The 24,477-nt window shown below is 39.5% G+C and overlaps 1 protein-coding gene across 4 annotated transcripts in view; it reads right to left on the reverse strand.

The window, feature by feature from the left end:
• Positions 1 to 23,858, reverse strand: part of LOC124127637 — a 42,442-nt gene extending 18,584 nt beyond the window's left edge. The window contains exons 1-4 of one of the 4 annotated variants that reach the window (XM_048386283.1): positions 23,808 to 23,858; positions 16,306 to 16,567; positions 16,073 to 16,100; positions 14,167 to 14,367 (exon numbers count right to left, since the gene is read on the reverse strand). In XM_048386283.1, the coding sequence (XP_048242240.1) occupies positions 14,167 to 14,367; positions 16,073 to 16,100; positions 16,306 to 16,509 (433 nt within the window). In that variant the 5' untranslated portion in view covers positions 16,510 to 16,567; positions 23,808 to 23,858. Of the gene's footprint in view, positions 1 to 14,166; positions 14,368 to 16,072; positions 16,101 to 16,305; positions 16,568 to 19,883; positions 19,999 to 23,807 lie in introns of those variants that run through there. The other 3 variants (XM_048386287.1, XM_048386274.1, XM_048386279.1) reach the window with 3 other exon arrangements.
• Positions 23,859 to 24,477: the final 619 nt, after the last annotated feature.

The following is a 24,477-nucleotide window of genomic DNA, read 5'->3' on the forward strand; positions in this document are numbered from 1 at the left end:
TTTGTTCGTTTGATCTTCTCAACCAATGATCTCATGGATGTCGGAAACACACATGGTTCACACTCTCGAATCCTGTCAAGTGGAGCATACCTCTGTTTAAAAATAATACATCGAATGTTATTTATGTTATATATCTCTAGTCTGGAATATAAGGCGCACACAAACTTCTCAGTTCCAGAAACAACGTTTTCTGATAGTACATTTAAATGTTGACTTGAAGTCTTCTGATGACTGGACCATTTACAAGGGTCGACACTTTCCCTTTCTGATGAATGTAGCTGTATAGTTGCACCCTGTGAATGCGTGTACAGACGGAAGTACTTGACACATGTCCTCACCAATTACAGAAGCAACTGTATTGATGTCGATGTAGCGTCTTGTGTTGTTGCTGCTGTTCCCTGTATCAATCCAAACATGTACCCCTTTCAGGTGTTTATAGTGATGAAGCAGCAAAACAAGTACATCTGTATCTGATGCCCTAACAGATATGTTTGGGGAGTCAAGATCTTCACAGACATTACACAGATGAAAGATAGTTCTGGTGTCAGCTTCTTCACGGGAGGAAGGTAGATGAGGTTCTACAGCTCTAACAATGTTTCCACCTCTTGCTGTGTACACATAACAAATGTTTTCAATGGCACCACAGAGTGTGTGATCACCTGGGATAGAACTGAAGTCATCCTTTGCCCATTCATTGGCAAGAAATTTAAGGAATGATGTTTTAAAGGATGGAGATCTTAAAGCCTGATGGAATTCCTTAGGTCTTGTTTGTAGCGATCCAGTCTCAACTGTTTCAATAACAGTTTCACCACGCTTCTATCTTTCAATGTCCTTGATTGTCGGGTTTGTCACACACAAATTCTATGCGTGGAGCATTTTCTACACAGGATGCTAAGTACAAGTTTGGCAGGAGAGGGAGGTTTGTCAGAGACTCAACAAAGTATACGTACATCCCATCGATAATTATCACATCAACTCTGTCAGGTGATGAGTGTGATTTAATTTTGCTTTCAAGAAACATGGGCAAATTTGATTTGTCCGTTGATTTGACCCATCTATCTGACCTAGACAAGGTGGAACTGGTGTCAACGGATACCTGAAAACTTCTTTCAAATCCACACTAGTTGATGAGGCCAAGAATAGTAGTTGCCCAAACTGGTCACGAGAGCATTGCAGTTCTCTTATTTTCTTGTCTTTGGTGTGGATTTCCAGAAGAAACACATCAAAGTGTCTGGTGGTTTTGCTGTTCCCTCAGCAATAATGCTTGGTGAAATGGGAGTACATTTGATGATGTTTTGAGCATCGTTGTTTGTGGACTGCTGGTATGTGATCTTTGAAACGTTTGAAAATATTTCATTCTAATGTGTCAGCCCTGTAATTATCTGTCAGAAAAAAAGTAAGTAAGTATTGTGTAATGAGGTGAGCATCTCTGCATCATTCCCCTCAATGATAGTTGTTTGAATATAACCCGAAAGCTGCTTGAAGCCTTTGTCATGCTCTACCTGAAGGTATATTTTTTCTGGATCACTTGAACATGGAGCAACATGATAATTTAATGACAATTCTTCTGCTTTCTTCACATAATGTCGTTTGCATCTGTGATGATATTTTAAATCTTTAGTTGGTTGGTTGGTTTGTTGTTTAACGCCACACTCAGCAATATTCCAGCTATATGACGGTCTGTAAATAATTGAATCTGGACTTGACAGTCCTCCATATTACCAACGATAAATGCATAAGTCTCTAAGTGAATTCAAAATGGGTTATCACCTCAATTGCTCACTATTTTCGTAAAGGAGCAATTGACAAATTTAAGAAATCACCAGTCATCATGAGGCTCATGGAAGCAGACATTACGGTGAGGGAGATAACTCCCATTGACATCTCAAAGAGCCAACCACCAAAAGATACATGACAAGTTGAATGAGTAAATAAAGCATTTGTATCTAGAACAATTCCTATTGATCTATCTAAAGGACATTTAATTTGTAGGCTTAGTACTGCTCGTTTGATTCGTACATCCTCATTGAAAGGTGTAAGTTACCCTAATGGTAAATTATCATAAATTGAAGCTGCTGTAAAATAACTCTTTTGATTGAAATTTAGTGAGAAATGTATTTGTGCTCTCCTTTGTAGAACGGAACTTGTTTAAACTTATAATCCATTCACTAAAAACTCTTATCTTAGGTGTTTTTATTTTTCTTAAGATGTATCCCAATGACAACGTTTATGAAAACCATTGTAAAGAGTTATCTCCCTTGTGTCAACATTATCCCGATCACTTATTTCGTAATAATCTTTTAATTACTTTTAATGGAATGGTACAAAATCTTAATTTCCAACACATTTCTGTTACAGAAAATACAATTTATGCAATGTTACTTTTTAAAGTGAAGGAAGGAACATGAAAGAAAAGTGTCAATAGTGATAATTTTGGCACCTCGTTATGCCAAACAAGCATTATTGCTGTATGCCATCAAGCATAGTTGTATTGAAGTATGACATAGTGGGTTCATAAATTATATGCTGATGATTTCAGCACAAAACGTTGGGCTATAGATGTTGGCTTGCACTTCTACCAAGTGTGTTGTACCAGTTTGTTAGATTGCCCCCCCCCCACATCATGCTTCTCTCATTTCGCATTATTTGACGCTAATACTAGTAGATGGACACTTAAGCTCGGGTGACTTTGCTCTGTTTCGGCTTACGGGTATTGTTTCACATTAACCCCCTTCATTGGTGGCTTTCAAACTACCAAGCTTATCCCGTTATCGTTCCATTAAAAAGTGTTATATTTTCCTACTTAATTCAGTACCAAGAGCTTTAAATCAGTGCTTACAAATCTAACATTGAAAGGTCTTTTGCCTTTTCCTTGATTGCCAATATGGCGGGCAACTATTTTGTCTTGGGACATAAATAGTTCTGTCGCTTTGACTGTGTCTTTAATACGGTATGTACACACAGTAAATGTTCTGTCTATGACCTCAAAGACACTACGCCTGTATATACTATGTCACGTTGTCCCACCAACTGAAAGCATTCAGCCTATCAACACCTTCCAATTGGCCTTGGATGTTGGATGTCATGTTTGAATGTTAACGCTATGTGAGTCTTTTGCACATTGTTTTGTTGTTTTTTTAAACTGGATCGATGTCCCTGATGGTGGACTGAGGTCCCCGGACTCAATATCATTTATCAATTGTAAAGTACAAAAAAATTGTTTGGGCCGAGACATTAAAACTTTGATAAATAGAAACTGCCATCCACTGAATTGCAAAACGAACACATTTGCTAAACGTTTATCTTTACATACAAGCAGCTGCATGTACACACCAGACATTATTCAAAAACAAATATTATCTTTTTGTTTCAAGAAGTTCAGTCAATGCGCCATCACCTTAGACTTCGTGGGTAGACAGTCTTTAGATATCTTTGTTTGTTTTTTAACTCTACGCACAGCAATATTCCAGCTATATGATGGCTACCTGTAAATAATCGAGCAGAAACCAGACGGTCTAGTGATCGATATTGCGAGCAACGATCCCCGCCCTCATCAACTCAGCGAGACTGAACACCTGATCCATTTGGTTGCATGTTACGACCATCATAGGTTGTTGGTGACGTATTCAAACCAAGCATCCTCACGGGTTGTAAGATGTCTCGTCACTATGACAACCACCATGGATATTTCTTGCTCCCTAAACGTGTAGTTTGTTCTTGGCATGCAGAATAGGGATTTTGAAGTTGATATGTGTTTTGAGTTGTTGTTTAGCATGAGTGAGTGAGTGAGTTATTATTTAAGGTCACATGGGCAATATTTCAGCCATATCGTGACGAGTTGTTTAGCATGAATGACAGTACGCTAGAGTTTAAGTGTGTACAATGTGTGAAGCCCATTTCTGGTGTCCCCGCCGTGATATTGCTGGAATATTGCTAAAAGCGGCGTAAAACCAAACTCACTCACTCACTCACTCATGGTGTTTCTAGAAATGTTTCTAAAAATGTGAATATTTTATTGTCTCAATAACTTGGAATGAAAGATATAGGAATTCAAGAAAAGGGGTTTCAATATAAGGGGCCTCAAGATAAGGGGGTTTAAGATAAGGGGATTCGTGATAACAGGGTTCAAGATATGGGGCTCAAGATATAGAAATTCAAGATAAGGGGGTTCAAGATACAGGAATTCAAGAAAAGGGGGTTCAAGATAAGGGGGTTCTAGATAAGGGGGTTCAAGATAAGGGGGTTCAAGATATAGGAATTCAAGAAAAGGGGGTTCAAGATAAGGGGGTTCTAGATAAGGGGGCTCAAGATAAGGGGGTTCAAGATAAGGGGGTTCAAGATAAGGGGGTTCAAGATAAGGGGGTTCAAGATTAGGGGGTTCAAGATAAGGGGGTTCAAGATAAGGGGCTCAAGATAAGGGGCTCAATATAAGGGGGTTCAAGATAAGGGGGTTCAAGATAAGGGGGTTCAAGATATAGGGGTTCAAGATAAGGGATTTCAAGATAAGGGGGCTCAAGATAAGGGGGCTTAAGATAAGGGGGCTCAAGATAAGGGGGTTCAAGATAAGGGGGTTCAAGGTAAGGGGGCTCAAGATAAGGGGGTTCAAGATAAGGGGGTTCAAGATAAGGGGGTTCAAGATTAGGGGGCTGAAGATAAGGGGGCTGAAGATAAGGGGGCTGAAGACAAGGGGGCTCAAGATAACAGGGTTTAAGATAAGGGGGTTCAAGATAAGGGGGCTCAAGATAAGGGGGACCCAAGATAAGGGGGTTCAAGGGGACTTCAGAAAGCAAGCACCCACAATCTTTAGATCAATAATTTAGCTGCCATTTAAAAACAATGCATAAAATCCTTACATTTTATAATACTCAAAATTAAAAGGTTTAAGAACACAATATTACCCAATAACTCAAAGCCCTTAGAATACATGGTGTCATGTGAAGATTAAGGCAAGGCAATATTATGCTACAGTCCTGAAAGGAATCTGCAAAGACACTTGAAGTTATATTGGCCATATAACTGAAATACCTTTCAAAGCGATATCAAACCCGATCCAGCCCAGCTGACGTCAACACTGAAGTTGAGTAAACATGGTTTCATTGTTAAATGTTGTCATCTATCATGATATAAAATTGAACATTAATTTATTATATTTATGATATTTGTGAATCTGTTTTTCACAAATTTTGAGACAAAGCCTTGTTCAAGGAAGAGTTGGACCAACCGGTTTGAATTTGTTGTACATTGGTAGGTATATTCTTTGACACACTCTCCCTACTTAGGTGAATGCATACAGATGTAACCTATGTTTCGTCTGTAGAAAGCAAGGTGAGGTGAAATGGGGTTTAACGTCGCGTTTTAGATTATAGCATTTCTATAGGGACGTGCATGTACGTGTGTGTGTTTGTGTGGCTGCTTGTACTAGTCCGGACTGATGCCGATTTATAGTGCTAGCTCACTGAGATACCATGCCGCAGTTTAACATGAATCCCCAACACAGACACAGTATACTGACTCCGAGGCAACCAGTCCTTGTTTTAGCCTCTTAATGCCGAGCGCCAGACAGGGTAACAACAAATACCATCTTTTAACGTCTTTTGGTATGACGCGGCCAGGGATCGAACCCCGGACCTTCTGCTCTCCGGGCGGACGCTCTACCACTAGACCACGGAGGCGGTCCTAGAAAGCAAGAAACGATGACACGAAAAGATGGTTATGATTTATCGGTTATATGTGGGATCAAAGAGTCCAAAGGTTTTTTATGAGCTTCACGGCCCTCATCTGAAAAGAGGATGTTAGCCCCAAAGAATTTATCCCGAGGATGAGGATTTTAAATAAAAAAGAACCCGAGGGAAAGTGATTTATCTTATATAAACCGGGAGACAAATATGAAACAAGGTTTATCAACAATTTCATGTTCCAAACATACTTTCCATGAACCTTTGGAAACAGGCGTAAAATATCTCTTGCTGGTGTACATATCCTTGAAAGAATGGTTCTTAAAAGAGTTTAGATTTGTCAGCGCCTCTTGGAGTTTTACACTCACAGGGCTACAGATATGAATGTTGTAAGTTGCGCCACTGAAGTATGAAGAAGACATTTGTCGTTGGATTTTACATGAGTGAGTATGGTTTTACGCCGCTTTTAGCAATATTCCAGCAATATCACGGCGGGGGACACCAGAAATGGACTTCACACATTGTACCCATGTCGGGAATCGAACCCTGGTCTTCGGCGTGACGAGCGAACACTTTAACCACTAGGCCACCCGACCGCCCCGGATTTTACATGATGTTACCGAGACGTTACAATATCACATCGGAACATAAAATCACCGGGATATTGTAACACACCCACGTATCAGACTTACCCGCTTAAAGAACAATCAGGATGACGTCGCTTAAGGTTTCTAATGATAATATAATGTTATAATAATGTATTATATTAATGCCATGCATTTATATGGTTTAGTCATGACATAGCAAAAGAAAAGCTGAATGTTTTAAGGAAATGGCCTGTTTTCTGAAGTGATTGAGAGATGTTATGATTTTGGTGTACAGATGTGTTTGTTTTGACAATTGTGGATGATGAGTATTTGTGCTACTGATCCTGTTATAACTGTCAATCTGTATGTGAAACGCGTATCATTATGTTGTACATTTCATATGCTGGTACACACGTGGATGTTTGTAAATTTGTAATGTATTGTATGATAAATATGTGACTTGAAGCTAGATGTTTGTCTTGATTCTTATTCGAGAAATCTCGGTCGAGTTGGCCACCGGGCTCTTCCGAAGGGTAGAATAGGTCTTCAGCAACCCATGCTTGCCTTAAAAGGCGACTATGCTTGTTGTTAGAGGCGACTAACGGAGTCGGGTGGTCAGCCTCGCTGACTGGTTGATACATGTCATTGTATCCCAATTGCGTGGATAGATGCTCATGATGTCAATCATCGGATTGTCTGGTCCAGACTCGATTATTTACAGACCGCCGTCATATAGCTTGAATATTGCTGAGTGCAAAAAAAATTAATCGCTTTATTACATGTTTACAATAGCCACTACTCCAACTTTCTCGCCAACTCTGATTGGGAGACGCAACTAAACTTGTTGGGAAAACATTACATGTTTTGAAGTTTTAAAGGGGAAGTGCACATGCCAACAAAAATATTCTTTCTTGTTAGAAACAAAACGCAATTTTAGAATTAGTAAATATCATACGAAAGCCCATTAGGACCATATTGGTATTTTGTTTTTTCTCTTTTAAACGTCGTAATTACGACTTTTCAAAAATCGTAATTACGAGAAAAAATAGTTTATAATAAGACCCTATTTATTTCTTTATTATATCATGGTGATTTTCATCATCATTGTAAAAGTCGTAATTACTACTTTTTCTTTCGTAATTACGACTTAATTCTCGTAAGTACGAGGTTTTAAGACCCGTGAAGATTCCGGGGTAGAACAGGTCTTCAGCAACCCATATACTTGCCGTAAAAGGCGACTATGCTTGTCGTAAAAGGCGACTAACGGGATCGGGTGGTCAGGCTCGCTGACTTGGTTGATGCATGTCATCGAATCAAATTGCGTTGATCGATGCTTATGATGTCAATCACTCGATTGTCTGGTCCAGACTCGATTATTTTACAGACCGCCGTCAATATAGCTGGAATATTGCTGAGTGCGGCGTTAAACAACAAACAAACGAGTTTTAAAAATTCGTAATTACGATTTTTAGAAGAGAAAAAACAACAAAATTACCAATATGGTCCTAATGGGCTTTCGTAGAAGACACAACTGGGTTTGATGGGAATGCAATTTAGTGATGTATTGCAGTGACAGTGGCTTTGTTTAGAGGGAAGGTTCATCAGCTTCCACATACAAACTGTCCGCAGTAGAGGTCCTGAGAGCTCAAGTTTAAAGACAGAGCCTAAGGCCTCAGTGGTTTATAGTGTCTTATTTGTGCAGGGTCCACGATAGTTTAGACCAAGTGATTTGTACAAGTGTAGGAGGGTTGTCTGATTCCCACCTCACCCGGAATTGGAAACGACTTTCACCAAGTCGAGATCTATAAGGCAATTTGCCTTTAGATATCTGATGTGTGGTAAGAATGTGAGATGGCGGTCAAATATGAGTGAGTGAGTACGGCGGGGGACACCAGAAATGGGCTTAACACATTGTACCCATGTCGGGAATCGAACCCGGGTCTTCGGCGTGACGAGCGAACGCTTTAACCACTAGGTATCCGACCGCCCCGGTCAAATATGAGGCCCAGGAATTTGTCCTACATTGATGGGAATACCATCTGGATCCCTGTGTTGTTTATATTTACCACAAAAGTGAACACAGTTTGTTTTGGATCCAGAAAACTTGAAACCTTTTTCTTTTGCTTATTTTTGAATTCACAAAAAGGTGAACCATTGACACTATTGCTTAAGACTTTGTTGAGGCTATTAATTTTGATGATGTAAAGTGTGACAGATACGATGCTTCCTTGAGGGACGTCCTGATCCTGATCGAAATGATCAGACAGGGTAGACCCTACTCGCACTTGAAATTGTATGTCATTTAATATGAGATATGAAGTGTGGTAATCTGCCCCTCAATCCAAATTCATGCAAATCGTTTAAAATACCATGTTTCCACGTTGTATCATATGCCTCCTCTAGGGCGAAAGAGATTGATACAGTATGTTGTTTCTTGACAATGGAATTTTTAATAAATGGTCTAAACGCACCTAGTGGTAAATGGTCCTTCTGGGTTTTTTTTCGGAAACCACATTGGATGTTATACAGGTTATTAGTCACAAAGTACCAGACTACTCGATTGTTGACTATGCGCGCCATGGTTTTACACAGGTAGTTAATGATATTGGACCGTAACTGGATGTTTGGTTTGTTTGTTGTTTAACGCCGCACTCAGCAATATTCCAGCCATATGACGGCGGTCTGTAAATAATCGAGTCTGGACCAGACAATCCAGTGATCGATATCATGATCATCGATCCACGCAATTGGGATCGATGACATGCATCAACCAAGTCATCCAGCCTGACCACCCGATCCCGTTAGTCGCCTTTTACGACAAGCATAGTCGCCTTTTAATGCAAGCATGGGTTGCTGAAGACCTATTCTACCCCGTCTTACACGGGTCGTAACTGGGTGTATCACTGTGGCCCCGGTCAGTCTTTGGTATGGAAATGATAATGGCATTTTGCCATGAAGGTGAGAAATTTCCTGTGTCCATATTTCATCTAATATATAAAGCAGCGTTTCCATACATGACTCTGGCAAGCGTTTCAGGAGCTGATAATGTATGTTGTCGGCTCCTGCAGTTCAAGCTAGTGATGTGCACTATTGTAGAATTTGAAATATCATCACGATGCATCACGTTTGAATTGTAGCTGAACGTCACGGGAGTGTAACATACACATGTACAATGTACTTGACATTAAATAAAATTCAGATGGAATTAATGTTTTTATTCAGTGAGAGAAATTGCATTTGTTCCGCATCTTCATCAGGGACAATCCTGTGTCTTTAAATCAATCTAATAATTTTAAATTATTATCTGATCAGTTTGATGTAACATGTTCGTATGATTTTAGTCTCCTTGGCACACTCCTGTGTAGGAATCCAGGTTTTCCATTCGTGTGACAACAAGCTGACAGTCCCTGGCGACATCGAAAAATTGGGTATATCCAGACATACGATGGTTGCTGGCTGGTTCAATGTATATCATCTGAAATGGTTTGAAAAATAATCCTCATGAACAGACAGTGAACATTTTCTTCACACAGGGAACCATGCATATATAGAGAATGAGTATGGTATTTTATTTATTACCCACGTTAAATATATATTTAAGTGTAAATACATAACATCTTTCGTTCGTTGACAGACCAAACTGAAACCGGTTGCAAAATCTGGTTGCGCATCAATATTGATATATGACCAAATATGGGCATTGTTGACATGTTTATGCATACGCATTAACAACATGCGCCTGCTGTTCTGTTTGCAAACAAACCAGCACCGACGCTCAAATCCTTTTGGAAGAAAGTCTTCAACTTATGGTGATTCAAGCGCCATGTTGTTAGTACGCAGGACACCGATAAGAACATTTGAAATGTCACATTAGCGCCGCGCTTATGAATATCGGACCAACAGTCGGTCACACTGCCGGGGTCCCGTCTGTGCAATCAAAATGGTTCGGTTTCCTTGATCTATCAGCTGAATTTATATCATGTCCGTACCATTTTGGAAGAGGGAAATCAGACTGTTCGCCAAATACATTCATGTTAACTGTACCACCCTATATACTGAAGACGTAAAAATCAACAAACTCAAATCTGCTTGCATGTCAGTGCCAGCTTCGAACGATCGAAGGGCAAGGTCGCCACCGGAACAAGAAAATACAACCGCGATCCACTCACAGCGTTTTACGCTAGAGATAGGGAATGTTATTGTTCACATTTGGGATGTTTGGGGCAACAAAATCAGAAGTCAGGCACACTCAACGGAGTTTTCGAATGATGTATCGGAACTGTGAACTTTAAGTGATCTGGTCGTGCTGTCGTGTTCGTTCATTCATGAACAACACCTCCCGAAATAGCGTCACAAAATACGCTTCAAAGAGGACACCGATGGCACAACCGGATCATCCCAAGTAAGTCTCGATATCTGTCCAGATAGTTTAAACAGACTTCATTTCAACACGCTTATCCTTTTACGTTAAATCAAATTGAAAGTTGCGAAATTGGTCGGGTGCGTAACGCTCAAGGGACGCGCTCGATCGGCAGTCGTACATTGTAAATCGATTCATAGATCTAGCTCGATTATATGTCTGTAGAAGCTCTATGCATAACTTATATAGAATGCAAACCGGATTTGATGCGTGTGACTATCTTGTTTGGTTTAATATATCTCTCGTTCTCATGAATTTCTTCAGTTCTGCCTTGTAATCGCAAAATGAATGACGTCTCGCGATTCTTTATGAATGAAAAAAGTAGTCCCGGTGTGACAGAGGTCACGGTTATCCAATCAAAACGAATAAAACAAGGTCAACCTTGTACGACACACGTGTGACGTACGGATTTAGTATCTTACCACCTGTATCTTCACCACGTGGGTAATAAATTATTATTCCTCATCCAAAACTGGCTCCAACAGGAGATATCGCTTGGATTAGATCAAGCGATATCTATACTGTAGATATCGCTGCAATGAAATCACATCACAATGCTTTGCAGACCATTCTGACGTCACCAGTTATCATGACGTCACAATCAAATGACATCACTAATGGCTCTGCTACTGAAGCTGTTAGCAGTACTTTTTACACTGAAAACACTGCTAATTACTGTCTACAAATTGAAAAGGTTGGAAGAATGATGTTGGATGATGAATAAAATCTCACCCTCGTGTCTTTTGATATCAAATAGATCAACACTCGTTGATAAAAGGGGCAAAAATCTTCGGCAAGCCTCGGAATTTTTCCACTCTTATCAACTCGTGTTGATATATTTGATATTAAAAGACACTCTGGTGAGATTCTCTATGTACAGATATTAAAGAACACTACCTGTAATTCCCCAAAATACGAGAATAATCGTCTATTAAACAGTTATTCTTCCGCTTTCCATAAATACGTTGTCTGTTACTGCATGGTCCAAATGTAACACAGCATAAGCCAATTACAACAGAGTAAAAATAAACCAACATAGGAAGGCCAAGACAAACTGGTAACTTGAGAACATATGTTCATGGGATAATAACACGTGTGTTTTAATTAACGAACTATTGCGGTAGTTCTGGCACACAAGTCAACACTGGTGCTTTAGTTATGTATCATAATAAAACAATGAAATTGCTTGAGGAGGGGCTTACCTGAACCGGACACTCGGCGAGATTTCTGAAAGAAGCTAATGGCTCGCCATCATTTATGATGTCTACTTGTCTCTCGATAAACCACTTTAGCATGTTGTTGTATTCAAGCGTTGGCAATCCTGAAAGGAACACGATATGAGATTATTCAGATGGTACTCATAACGTATTATTCCTTTTAAAAAACGCTGATGTAATACCAACTGCATTTCACGATCATAAAGTTCAGGGATGTGAAATCTCTGCGGAAATGCGGAAAATCGCGTTTTTTAAAACAGTAGTCCTCGGGAAAAATCATCTTCCGCGTAAAAATATAATCAAAGATTAAAAAAAACAACTCCGACAAATGTGATCGAAAACCGGACAATCGTCGCGGATTGTCCTGTTTTCGATCAGAGCTTTCAGCAGCATAGGTTTTCGGACATCATACGTTTTCTATCATGAATACTTGCACTATAACGTGGGGTGTGGCGTCAGACAGAAATTGTAAATACTGAGTCAGATGATGGCTTGTTTTAAAGATAAAGTTGTCTTTAAGCCTGTAAGTGAATGAGATATTTTACAGTGTCAACAAAATAGGATATCTTCATATTGCAGAAAGGTTTGTATTGATTTGATCATGTATCTAACTTCACCGTAGTTTAGATCCCGTGAAATATGGTCGAAATATTTCTCGCCAGTAATGCGGTACAATTAAAAGGATATTATAAACAGCAAGATATTTTTGTATCCCTTTAGAAACATTTTTACCACAAACTTTAAGGCAATCAGGGCGATTTTACAACAGTATATTTTTACTATTGCTCCAAATTCGGTTATGCCATATTTGTATGTTATGCCCTGTTATTTTCCATGAAGTGTTAAGCTGCATCGTTATAAGCTACGAGGTCATAGTCTTATTCTCCGTTTATATGCCAAATGTAACTTAAGATAACCATTTACCCGATGTGTATATTATCATCACATGTTCCAGCATGTATTGGCTGAGCTATATTTCCATCATGGCTAAAGTTTGTATGGCCCTAAAATCATAAATATAACAGGAGGCAAAGTATACACAATTTTGGATAAAAACTTCTTTATTTTCCTGTAAAGACGACGTTTCGGTGTAGATCCTCATACCGTTGTCAGGCTTCAGGTCCTTATACCATTTTCCAGCAAGGATAAAAAATGAATGAGTGAGTGAATTGGGTTTAACACTGCTTTTAATAGTATTCCAGTAATACCGCAGCGTGTCAGCTTAATGTGGGAGGAAAGCTCGAAGTGATGCAGGACTCAGACGTTTACCACTTCGATGAAACCCACGAGCACGGGTATGGTGCTGACAAACCTAAAAACATAATCGGGGCGAACCGGGATTCGAATCCACAACCATTGGTTTCTGGCATGCCCAAGGGACGCAACTCTGCACCGCGAATCGCGGCGCCTTAGACGATTGGGCCACCCGTGCGCCCGGATGAATAATGAACATGGTACAGAATATATATAATATGTGGATGATAAACAGTTACAACAATTGCATGCATGAGAGAGATTAATATGAGTAGGTTACAAAATAACAACAGAATGATAATCAACATGACAGACAGAGAAACACATGATACGGAAGCCAATAAGACAGGAAGACAATTAAAACTTCTTTTTTCATTTATCTCCATTACTGCGCTTTAGTATTAGCACATCAGTCTCGTTTCCTTTGTGTATTCTTTGTAAATGTATTCTGGGCACATCATGATCAGGCCACCCGAAGTCGACAAATGACATTTTCCTTGATTTTGTACGTCCATTGATCACTTGATTGGACTGTTTACAGTCCGTCGTTCCGTGGTAGTAGTACTGATGTGAGGCGCAAGGCAACAGACACTTACTTTTCTATGCAAATACTCGGGTGCAGGGCATTCCTACCCTCATCGCGAATATCTGGTGTCATCATTGATTTTCACCACTATTTTTCCTTTTATGCCAAATGGAATCTGTTTCGCAAGATAATCGAGGCTTGTTGTTCTCTGGTGTTGACGTTTTATACTTATATAACAGATATTCATTTGATTGACAAGCTTAGCGCCATCCACTCACACAATACTCTCACAGAAGTATGTGCCTGTAAGTAAGGGGTGGGGGGGTGGGGGGGGGGGGGGGGGGGGGGGTGGGGGTGGGGGTGGGGTGGTAACTCATTATATAACTCATCTATAATTTGCTTTCCTCGTTGCTTGCAATGCAAACATGATCATAGACCTAAACAATATTCAGGGGTTTCTCTTAGAAAAGTTCCTACAGTTTTTTACCTTTCATAGGAAATGTCATTTTTCCCATCAAAAGGTCACGATTCCTGAAGGATGACGCAAGCATATCCTTTGTCATGTTGACACCGAGCTCCTGGGCGAAGTCACTGTCGTAGTAGAGGGATGTGACGCTGAACTCATATCCTTTGCTTGATAGAAAGCCTGTCAACTGGGGCCAACTGCATGCTTTCTCAACGTCAAGAACTGAAACATGTGCAGAAAACTCAAAATCCAAATAAATAAATAATAAATAGTCACACATCTCAAATGTCTTACCATCAGGTTTTATTTGGAAGATTTATATGTCCTGCAACCATGCGAAGTATATACTGGTCTTCGAAAGCCCTATTCACTTTCTGAAAGTTTGATGTATAATACAATACCTGTGTATTTTCCATGTTTTACTGTAAAACGATTGCATATGCCTTGCATTGTAGGAGAGAAATGTACCATGCAGGCATTGTGTATTTAAATATTGAGAAGTCAAATTATAATTTACAGCTTCCTAGCGGCTATCTGGCATCTCTTTTGATTTTGCCGTTCCCTTGTGTGTATCAGCAAGACGTTGCATGGGCAACAGCTGGTCGTCCACATCAAGCTGCCCAGGCATACCCCCTGGAGAGGTAGCAGTGTCCAGTTCCACAAAGCAATCTTAGAGCTACGACTGTCGTAACTGTATGTTAAAGTATGGGAGTTACAATCACCTTTAGCTTCAAGATCTCTTTGTGGAACGGGGTCCAGCATTGCCTCACAGTGATGGCACAACCTGGGAAGCAGGTGTCTACCGGTGATAAGTCTTGCTTGATTGGCGTAGAATGTAACACCAAGGGCTGCTTCCGATCGTGGGTGGTATCAATGTGTTGTGATCTGACCAGCCTGACCAGTGGACATCGCCATGCTGCAGGAGCTGATCAAGCCAAAAAGCACACCACGGGCTTTGCTGACAAGAACTCAATGCCCAGAATGATACAACCTGGCAAGAGTGGAGTGGAGAGACCTATGACCCTCCGACTCGTCACGTCCGACTGGCCTCATAAGGCTGTACGATACCACCCGCTGTTCCACACAGAAGGCAAAACAACGAGATCCAGTTCTGCGACCTGCTCCAGACCATCATCAAGGGGATCACCATTCAAGAACAGCTATAACTGTTTGGCGACTCTAATGAAAGAATACAATTTGGCAAGATGGATAAAATTTACTTCTCATGCTGTTCTCACAACCACTACCTGTGTAGCACCTATCCTTCTTTAGACTAAGCCTCAGCACAAGGTGACCTGGTCCAAGTACCACACTAAGCTAGAGGGAACGACTCATAAAGATGTCGGCAATACCTCACGCCATCAGGGAGTGGACTCTTTTACTGGTGCCCTGAATGATTATATGGTCACAGAGCCTCCACAGGGAGATTCCAAGCAAAGATGGGGCCATCTGAGAGACACCCTCCATGACGCTTCATTTTCAGCCTTTGGGAAGACGCAGAGGGAGATGCATGATTGGCTGAAAGCTCACGCCTGCGAAATGCAGGGTCGATTCAGGGTAGCATGACCAACGGACAACATTAACTTCTCAAACAACAGCTGCAGGAAAAGTACAGAAAGCAGAAGAAGCCAATCTATGTCACATTCATAGACCTCACAAAAACCTTCGACCTTGTGTGCCGAGATTGCTCCTAAGTATTTTGGTGAAACAAATAAGATAAGAACCATGTAAAGTACGACAAATCCATCGTTTCTTTAAAATATATACCAAATGACCTTGTCATTTATGGTTAATTACTTAAAACCTACCAAGATGACCATTCAGCATTACCAACTTACATATAATTACGGTAGGTATACACTCCTAGTGTAAACATACGTTTATTTTTATTTAATGACAATTAAAGCAAATTGTAAAGTCAACTTACCAAGAATAATTCGTGGATTCCCGAGTTCCTGTTCAACAAAAAGCAATTGTTTTGCACAAAAAAAGTGAGTGAGTGAGTGAGTGGTAACGGGAATCCTGAAGGTGATGCAAATAATAATACCAAGGTAGTTGTGCCTAGGCCAAGGGTATTTATGGTAATTATCAGGGAGATGTAATTACAATGCACTGGGTTATCGATGACGCTATGCATTATGGTTTGTTGACTGTACAAACCTTAAATGAAAAAAGAACATCGATGTCAGATAGATGTTTCACTGTCTCCTTAATGTGCAGTATATCCGCTGTCTCATCCCTCCCCTCCTTAGGGGGCAGGAAGATGTCCACTTGGTATAGAAGGGCGTCTCTACCATCATCAGCGCAGAGCACGGACAGGGTGAGACACGACATGGTGATGAGACCAGCGACGAACAGCAGCATTGTTGCAAGCCCTTATGTACAGGCAAACAGGTGGTTCCGTGAGGCAAGTAGTTAAGCCCTGGTGGAAATCAGACGACTTCGCAGTTGAAAAATACCCTATGATAGGACTGTCAAGCAATTTATATTGTAAACGGTGATGTTGCATAATAGAGTGGCAGTACAATATTCATATATTCACCCAGCGGCGACAGTGGTCAAGCTCAAGGATCATGAACGAGCCTCACATGAAAGGTGGTTCCTATGTGATGAAAATGCGTGAGAGATACGTGAAGAGCTCTTGTCCCCTTATATACTAGTAGTTTAACCAGCTTCTGATAAGTTCCATATTGTGCCCTCATAACACAGAACATTACAGAAGTTTCGGTAACATACTATCACCGTAAGCGGTATACCGGACCGAAAGTTTACACACCTTACTAGCATCTAAATATAGTACCTTACTGACGACTGATCACCGTCCAAACACAATGCAATGCGTGTCTAGCAAATCCCAACAGAAACAATAGAACACAGCTACAATCACTGTTATACAATAAAATATGCTTCAATATAACACTCTCCCGTTTTGGAGAAAGAAAGTCTGAACATAGTGAGAACTTACTTTGCTGATAAAAGTACAATCAAATGCTAAGTACTGTTAATAATAATAGACAGTATACATAATTATTAAGAGAAATGTTTACCAAAAATGCAAATCATGTTTGTAGTCAGACCAGCATCTAAACATAGTAACTCCCTGACGGTTGATCACTGTCCAAACATAATGCAATGAGCGTCTACCGAATCTCCACAGGAACAATGTAACACAGTTACAACCACTCTAAAACAATAAAATACACTGCCATATAACAATGCAATGTCGAGGTGGAAATGATTATAACTAAACGTATCCTATCAATCATGTAATCTCAAAGATGACGTCACAACTTGTTATCCTTGTAATGCCTTAGGTCGCGACAAAATACACTTCCTTGATTCTCACGGCCAGAAACACCAAAAGCCGTTGTACAAATTCGACTATGTCAAACGTGCTGAAGAAACACAATATCATACTCCTATTAATTTTATTCAAATCAAAGGACGCGGTCTTGCACAGCAAGGTGTGAAAGATTACAACAAGACCACCAGTGTCCAAACAGGTCGTAAAGAGTGAGTGAGTGAAAATCTAACGTTGCATCAGCAATTTGACAGCCTTTAGCGACGAGAACAAGTTGACAAATAGACAAGAGAGTCATGAATACAAATTAAACTTTTAAACATATTTGTCAAACATTTTTGGACATAACAATATTATTTATGCAGTTTAAACACGAGCAAATGGCCACCAGTAACCAAAGCTAGGCCACCTGAACCGGGGTCATGGGGACGTATGGTGTCTCTTCCTGCATGATACTCCAGCGGGATTTACTTCATCACCTTAGCTACTGGTGGTTGTGCACAATACAAGCCAATATTAAAAACAGTCAGGGATGAGTTGGCTTAAAACACTGGTTGATGATAGTTATATCGATTATGATAGGAGTTATGTGTCGTACAAGGGGACAATCATTTTACGGTACTTTAACCTCCTTGGCAGCTGCACAGCCTTCTTTAATCTTTGTTGATAACAGCATCACACCAAATTTAAAAACAAGCAATTAATTCACATGCATTTTTCAAATTTATGATACAGGTGAATTTATTTCAAGTAGCTTAAGATGAGATGCCCGCTTACACAGGAAAAGAAATCTTTCAGATTTACTGTTTGATACTGTGAATCCGTTGTGATTGCAAAATATGCTTGTCGATTAGCCTTTCATCACAAGGAATACACTTAGGAGGTCTGTCATCAAATGTTTTCAGCAGATATTCTAAGACAAACCGACTGTGGCTAAAATGACATCGTCGCAAAACGACATCACCATGTCTTGACTGACAACCGAAATACGTATGACTGAACGTTGGTTTAAATTCCAGTTTATTGATTCCTACTTGTTTTTGCATTAGATCTCGAGTATAACTCTTGGCGGTCGGCTTGAAATTGCTATATGGGATAAGAAGTCTATATACCGGTTTGTAAAGAGCTGCTTTAGCTGCAGCATCGGCTTTTGAGTTAACTGTTATGCCTACATGACTTGGTAACCAGCAAAAGATGATGTCACATTGGCCAGTAGAAAGATCCTTGCAAAGATTCAGCAAACAATAATAACATAAAATCTTCTATTTCTTGAGATACAAATATCCCGCAAGAACTCTCCAACCTTATACTGCTTGATAGTTCATTTAAAAAAAAAAGATAATATGGGACTAAGTATACAACCTTGTCTGACACAGGTACTGGTTGCAAAGTACGGAATCTACCAGATGCTGCTCACTGTCCGACTTCGGTGTATAGACTTTTAAGCAGAACAATTTACCATGACAGCGAAGATGAAGAAACAATATATTTTTCCTATCAACATAATCAAAGGCTTTTTAACGTCAATGAATGCGTCCGTGACTCATAAATGTCCGTGGGGCGGTGGGGTAGTCTAGTGGCTAAAGCGTTCGATCGTCATGCTGAAGGCCGTGGTTTGATTCCCCAAATGGGTACAATGTGTGAAGGCCATTTCTTGTGTCCCCCGCCGTGATATTGCTGGAATATTGCTTAAAGCGTCGTAAAATCCAACTCACTCACTTACTCAAATCTTTGCAGGAAAAATCACTCCTTTGTTAGTATGTTTCCGAATTTTGGGTCATGATGACCAGTGAAATCGAAAAGGAACACCGTAATGTGTGAAATCTATATTTGAAAGTAAAAGCACATCAAGTTACGCTGTCTTAAAGAAATGTGAAAGTTTCCAATCAAACAGTGCATACAGTACTGGCTCTTTCTCATTCAAATGTCAGAAACAGCATTCGCAATAAGTGTTATAACATGTTCTATCTTTAAGGTCAATTTAAAGATCATGCTTTAGCTGTGCATGGGTATTTCTAACATGTGGTTATAAAGCCAATTTTTATCCACAGGTTCCATACTATGCTCAGTTGGACAAATTGTAAATGCTGAGACAATTTTAGATTTAATTCTATTAATTAATTCAAAAAATATCTTGGACATTTTGAATGTAGCTCTTATAATTTGGAAATAGATCGGATGTTTAACAAACCGAAGAACAAAGGACACTATACCTCTCAGATGACTTTATAACATGTTTGATTTTCAATTTATACCTTTAATTAGTGATATTATATCTAAAACATGAGCTGTACTGGTGCATAGTCAGCACTCAAAGAATACTTGTATATGGTTTGGTTTTTTACAAATGATATCTTTAAAGTGGCAAGTTGTAGAATACATTACGTCCATATCATAACCTGTATTTATGTACACAAAGCTCGTGTCCCAAACGTACCGAAATAGAAGATTACCTTTTCAGTCTGTGGCTGCGTTAAATGGCGTCTGTTGGCAGATACACGTGGGCTGACTTTGAACTGCTTATATATTTGTCAATTATGCAAATATAAAGTTAATCGTCACTATGATCACGTCCAATCTGTTTTAAAACTGTTGTAAAATGAAATATAAAACATACGATGTCTATCATCATAATCACGTGCAGTGGGACGAATATAGATGCATGATATGTTCCTATCAACATAATCAAAGGCTTTTTAACGTCAATGAATGCGCGGAAGAATACCCAGCATTAATAGAGCTATATAACTGCAGCCTATAAATAAAAGTGACAGAATCCTTACCATAATTATAAGAACCTGCCATAAGAGCAGTGTCTATTGTACGATTCCGACTATACGTTAAGCATGTGACCTGTTAGGATCAGGGTTAGAACTGTTTTGTAGCAACCCTTGAGGCGGCCAAGCGGGTCGGGTTGTCGGGGTTGTCAGACTTGGTTGATGCCAGTCAATGCATCTCAATGGATGTCAATCACTGGATTGTCCGGTCCAGTTTCGATTACTTTACATACCGCTGTCATAAAGCTGGAATGTTGCTGAGTGTGGCAGGTGTTTATGAATCACTATCAGATATCGAAACTGGACCGGACAATCCAGTGGGTGATAATATGAGCAAAGCTCCACGCCAGCAAATCACCTCTTAAGGCCAGCATTCTGAACTCAGAATTCCCACGGGTAGAAAATGTAGAGGTAAGTCTAAATGTGCAAATAACATATGATATCACCTTTAGCACCAGGACAAATTTATAGAAACATATCATGAATGGACAGACATACCAACACTACTCTTACTATAGATAGTATAATGCTCCCCCAAAAGCTCAAAAGTGTGTGGTTGATATAATTAAATACCTCGAATCTGTCAAACAATATATCCTTTTGTATTTTCGTTTTCTGATATTCGCTAAAAACTACACAAGGCTCAATAAAAGATCGAATGTGGTCATCCCATCAACCTCCTCTGGCAATACTATACTAAATAACTGGCATTATTATACTATTATAAGCGTTTCTAGGTCTACTTCTTTCGGCTGGATACGAAGGACCTATTCTTTATAATGTGGTTCATTTGTCAAAAACGTTTCAAAACGAAAGGGAAAGGAGTGGCCTGTATCTGTCATATTTATAAGGGTACGAATAACCGTGACATAACTGATAATGAAATAAGGCATCAACAGTGTAACTGAGCTTCATAAACTGAAACTGAAACAATTATGTGACCATAATTAGTTTTGTGCAAATTCGTCATGATGTCACACAGCAAGCGACTTACGCCTCCAGCAGTGAATGAGTACCTGGCGTGACATAGCACAGACACCTTGGGTGTATTCTCCCGAAGACACTGGTCCAATCACCGGGTAATAATGCGCTTTCAGCATGATATTGAGCATAGAAAAAGCACCATACAAATGGACTATTATTAATTTTAGCAGTGTGTTTGAAAACAGGGATAATAATTTCACTTCATGAAAGTTCAGTGCGTATTTCCTTGATAGACTGCCACGTTGGTGTGCGGCTCAGTCCATTTAGTTCCACTCTTTTATCAATAAATTAGCAGCGGAGCTTAAGCAGGGTCGTTCTGCGAGTGCAACTGCATCTTTGTAGTGTACATACATATACTGTTATTTGCTGGTGTCATCGACTTGTTTTCTGAGCTAACCAACAAATACTGAGGTGGAACATTACTGTTTTCATTGGACGATTGCAGAAAATATAAGGCGAAGAATGTTTCATTGAAGAAATTGGAAGGGTCATGATGTTGTAAGAAATGGCTTCATAAAGGTACCAAAGTTGAGGTAGTTAAGGTTATAATTACATGAGGTTGTCTTTCCGTAACAGATTAAAATGGCGAAAACCTTTGATCATAAAGAGGTCTAGGTTCATGTGGGAAGGCTTTCATTGCTATTCTGGGGCGGTGAGGTAGTCTAGTGGCTAAAGCATTCGCTCGTCACGCTGAAGGCCCTGGTTTGATTCCCCAAAGGGGTACAATGTGTGGAGGCCATTTCTGGTGTCCTCCGCCGTGATATTGCTGGAATATTGCTTAAAGCGTCGTAAAATCCAACTCACTCACTTAAATCAAATCTTTGCAGGAAAAATCACTCTTTTGTTGGTATGTTTCCGAATTTTGGGTCATGATGACCAATGAAATCGAAAAGGAACACCGTAATGTGTGAAATCAATATTTAAAAGTAAAAGCATCCACATCAAGTTACGCTGTCTTAAGGAAATGTGAAAGTTTCCAATCAAACAGTGCATACAGTACTGGCTTTTTCTCATTCAAATGTCAGAAACAGCATTCGCAATAAGTGTTATAACATGTTCTATCGTTAAGGTCAATTAAAGATCATGCTTTGGTTGTGCATGGGTATTTCTAACATGTGGTTATAAAGCCAATTTTTATCCACAGGTTCCATACTATGCTCAGTTGCACTAATTGTAAATGCTGAGACAATTTTAGATTTATTTCTATTAAATAATTCAAAAAATATCTTGGACATTTTGGATGCAGCTCTTATAATTTGGAAATAGATCGGATGTTTAACAAACCGAAGAACAAAGGACACTATACCTCTCAGATGACTTTATAACATGTTTGATTTTCAATTTATACCTTTAATTAGTGATATTATATCTAAAACATGAGCTGTACTGGTGCATAGTCAGCACTCAAAGAATACTTGTATATGGTTTGGTTTTTTACAAATGATATCTTTAAAGTGGCAAGTTGTAGAATACATTACGTCCATATCATAACCTGTATTTATGTACACAAAGCTTGTGTCCCAAACGTACCGAAATAGAAGATTACCTTTTCAGTCTGTGGCTGCGTTAAATGGCGTCTGTTGGCAGATACATGTGGACTGACTTTGAACTGCTTATATATTTGTCAATTATGCAAATATAAAGTTAATCATCACTATGATCACGTCCCATCTGTTATAAAACTGTTGTAAAATGAAATATAAAACATACGATGTCTATAATCATAATCACGTGCAGTGGGGCGAATATAGATGCATGATAACATATCGCTAGAAACATACACAAACATCATCACCACGTTTTCATCATCTGTGTTTCACAGAAAGTGGTGTAAATGTTATGTTATTGCAAAAACAGCAGAATATTTGGTTTCTCGTCTGATCAGTGTTTCATCACAACAGATTCGTTGACAGAACGCATACCTGGTAACAGAAGCCAGAGCCACACACCCTAAAGAGGGAAGGGGTAACAACTAAGTTATCAATGTCGTTATAGGATGTGACCACCATTTGCTTTGATACAGGCGAGGCGGCGGCGCATACCAATAATTGAAAACAGCTTTGGCAATGTTGTTCAAAAATGACAACTAAGATTCTGCAGTACAAATTGAACTGCACCACCGTCCTTGGATCCTTCTGAGAAAATAGCTTTGTAAGTGTTGTAGGTGCCTCTTAGTTCATTATATTTTTGCTGATAACGTAACTGATTTGTATCTTTAGGTTGGTTAACATCAGATCGATCTTTGGCTTTATAAACTGCCAGAAGAAAAAATCTGAGTGGGAGATATAACTGAAAGGTTACTTTTAGCATCAGAAATGGCAGGTTTTATTCTTTTTCCAAGTGATGGAAGAAGCGCTGCTGTTTTCAATACAAATCCTCATAAGAAGGGTTAAAAACACATTTATATGCAGGATGAGTTGGATTGGAATAAAGTTTTGTAACATATTGCAATGCTTATTTTAAGCGACGGTGTTTCAGGGAGAGTTTGTTATTCTGGTGGCCTTTACAACAAACATCTATTTTGTTGGCAAGTTGTAGAATACATTACATCCATATCGTAACATGTATTTATGTACGCAAAGCCAGTGGCCCATACGTACCGAAATAGAAGATTACCTTTTCAGTCTGTGGCTGCGTTAAATGACGTCTGATGGCGGATACATGTGGGTTGAAGTTTACGTTCTTATATATGTGTCCATTATGCAAATATGAAGTTAATTATCATTTTGATCAAGACACGTCTGAAATACAATTGGAATCAAATTGGGACAAATTAAGATGCATGATAACATGTCGCTTGTAACAAACATCATCACCACGTTCTCATCATCTGTGCTTCACATAAAACAGCATGACATTTGGTTATGATAAGACATGATATGACAAATACATGTATGTTCTGTGTGTGTGGCTGCCTCAAACAGTATAACACGTGCAATGTGAGGGCGAGTACTATCCTGCTATTCATATTGCCTTTAACAGAGATGGGTTGGGGTATGTGGATTGGCTTTGGTCGCTTTGATTATCGTGTTCTCCAATGAGTTGTAATGCCACACCATAGCATAGGGAATTGCATCGGACATCTTTTTTGTCAATGATGCGTATTAAACCTTAAACCATAAAACGTTTTGAAAGCTTAACCGAGGCCTTGAATGTTGTAACCTTGATCAAACAACGTCTGAGCAAAAGTCGTATGACGGATTTTGAAATCTTGGTAGAAAGAGCATGCTCGAAATGTAAACACCGAAGGCTGGAGCTGCTGGAATATTG

This window comes from Haliotis rufescens, unplaced genomic scaffold (genome assembly GCF_023055435.1).
Source record: "Haliotis rufescens isolate VD_foot unplaced genomic scaffold, xgHalRufe1.0.p SCAF_10, whole genome shotgun sequence".
Taxonomy (NCBI): Eukaryota; Metazoa; Mollusca; class Gastropoda; order Lepetellida; family Haliotidae; genus Haliotis; species Haliotis rufescens.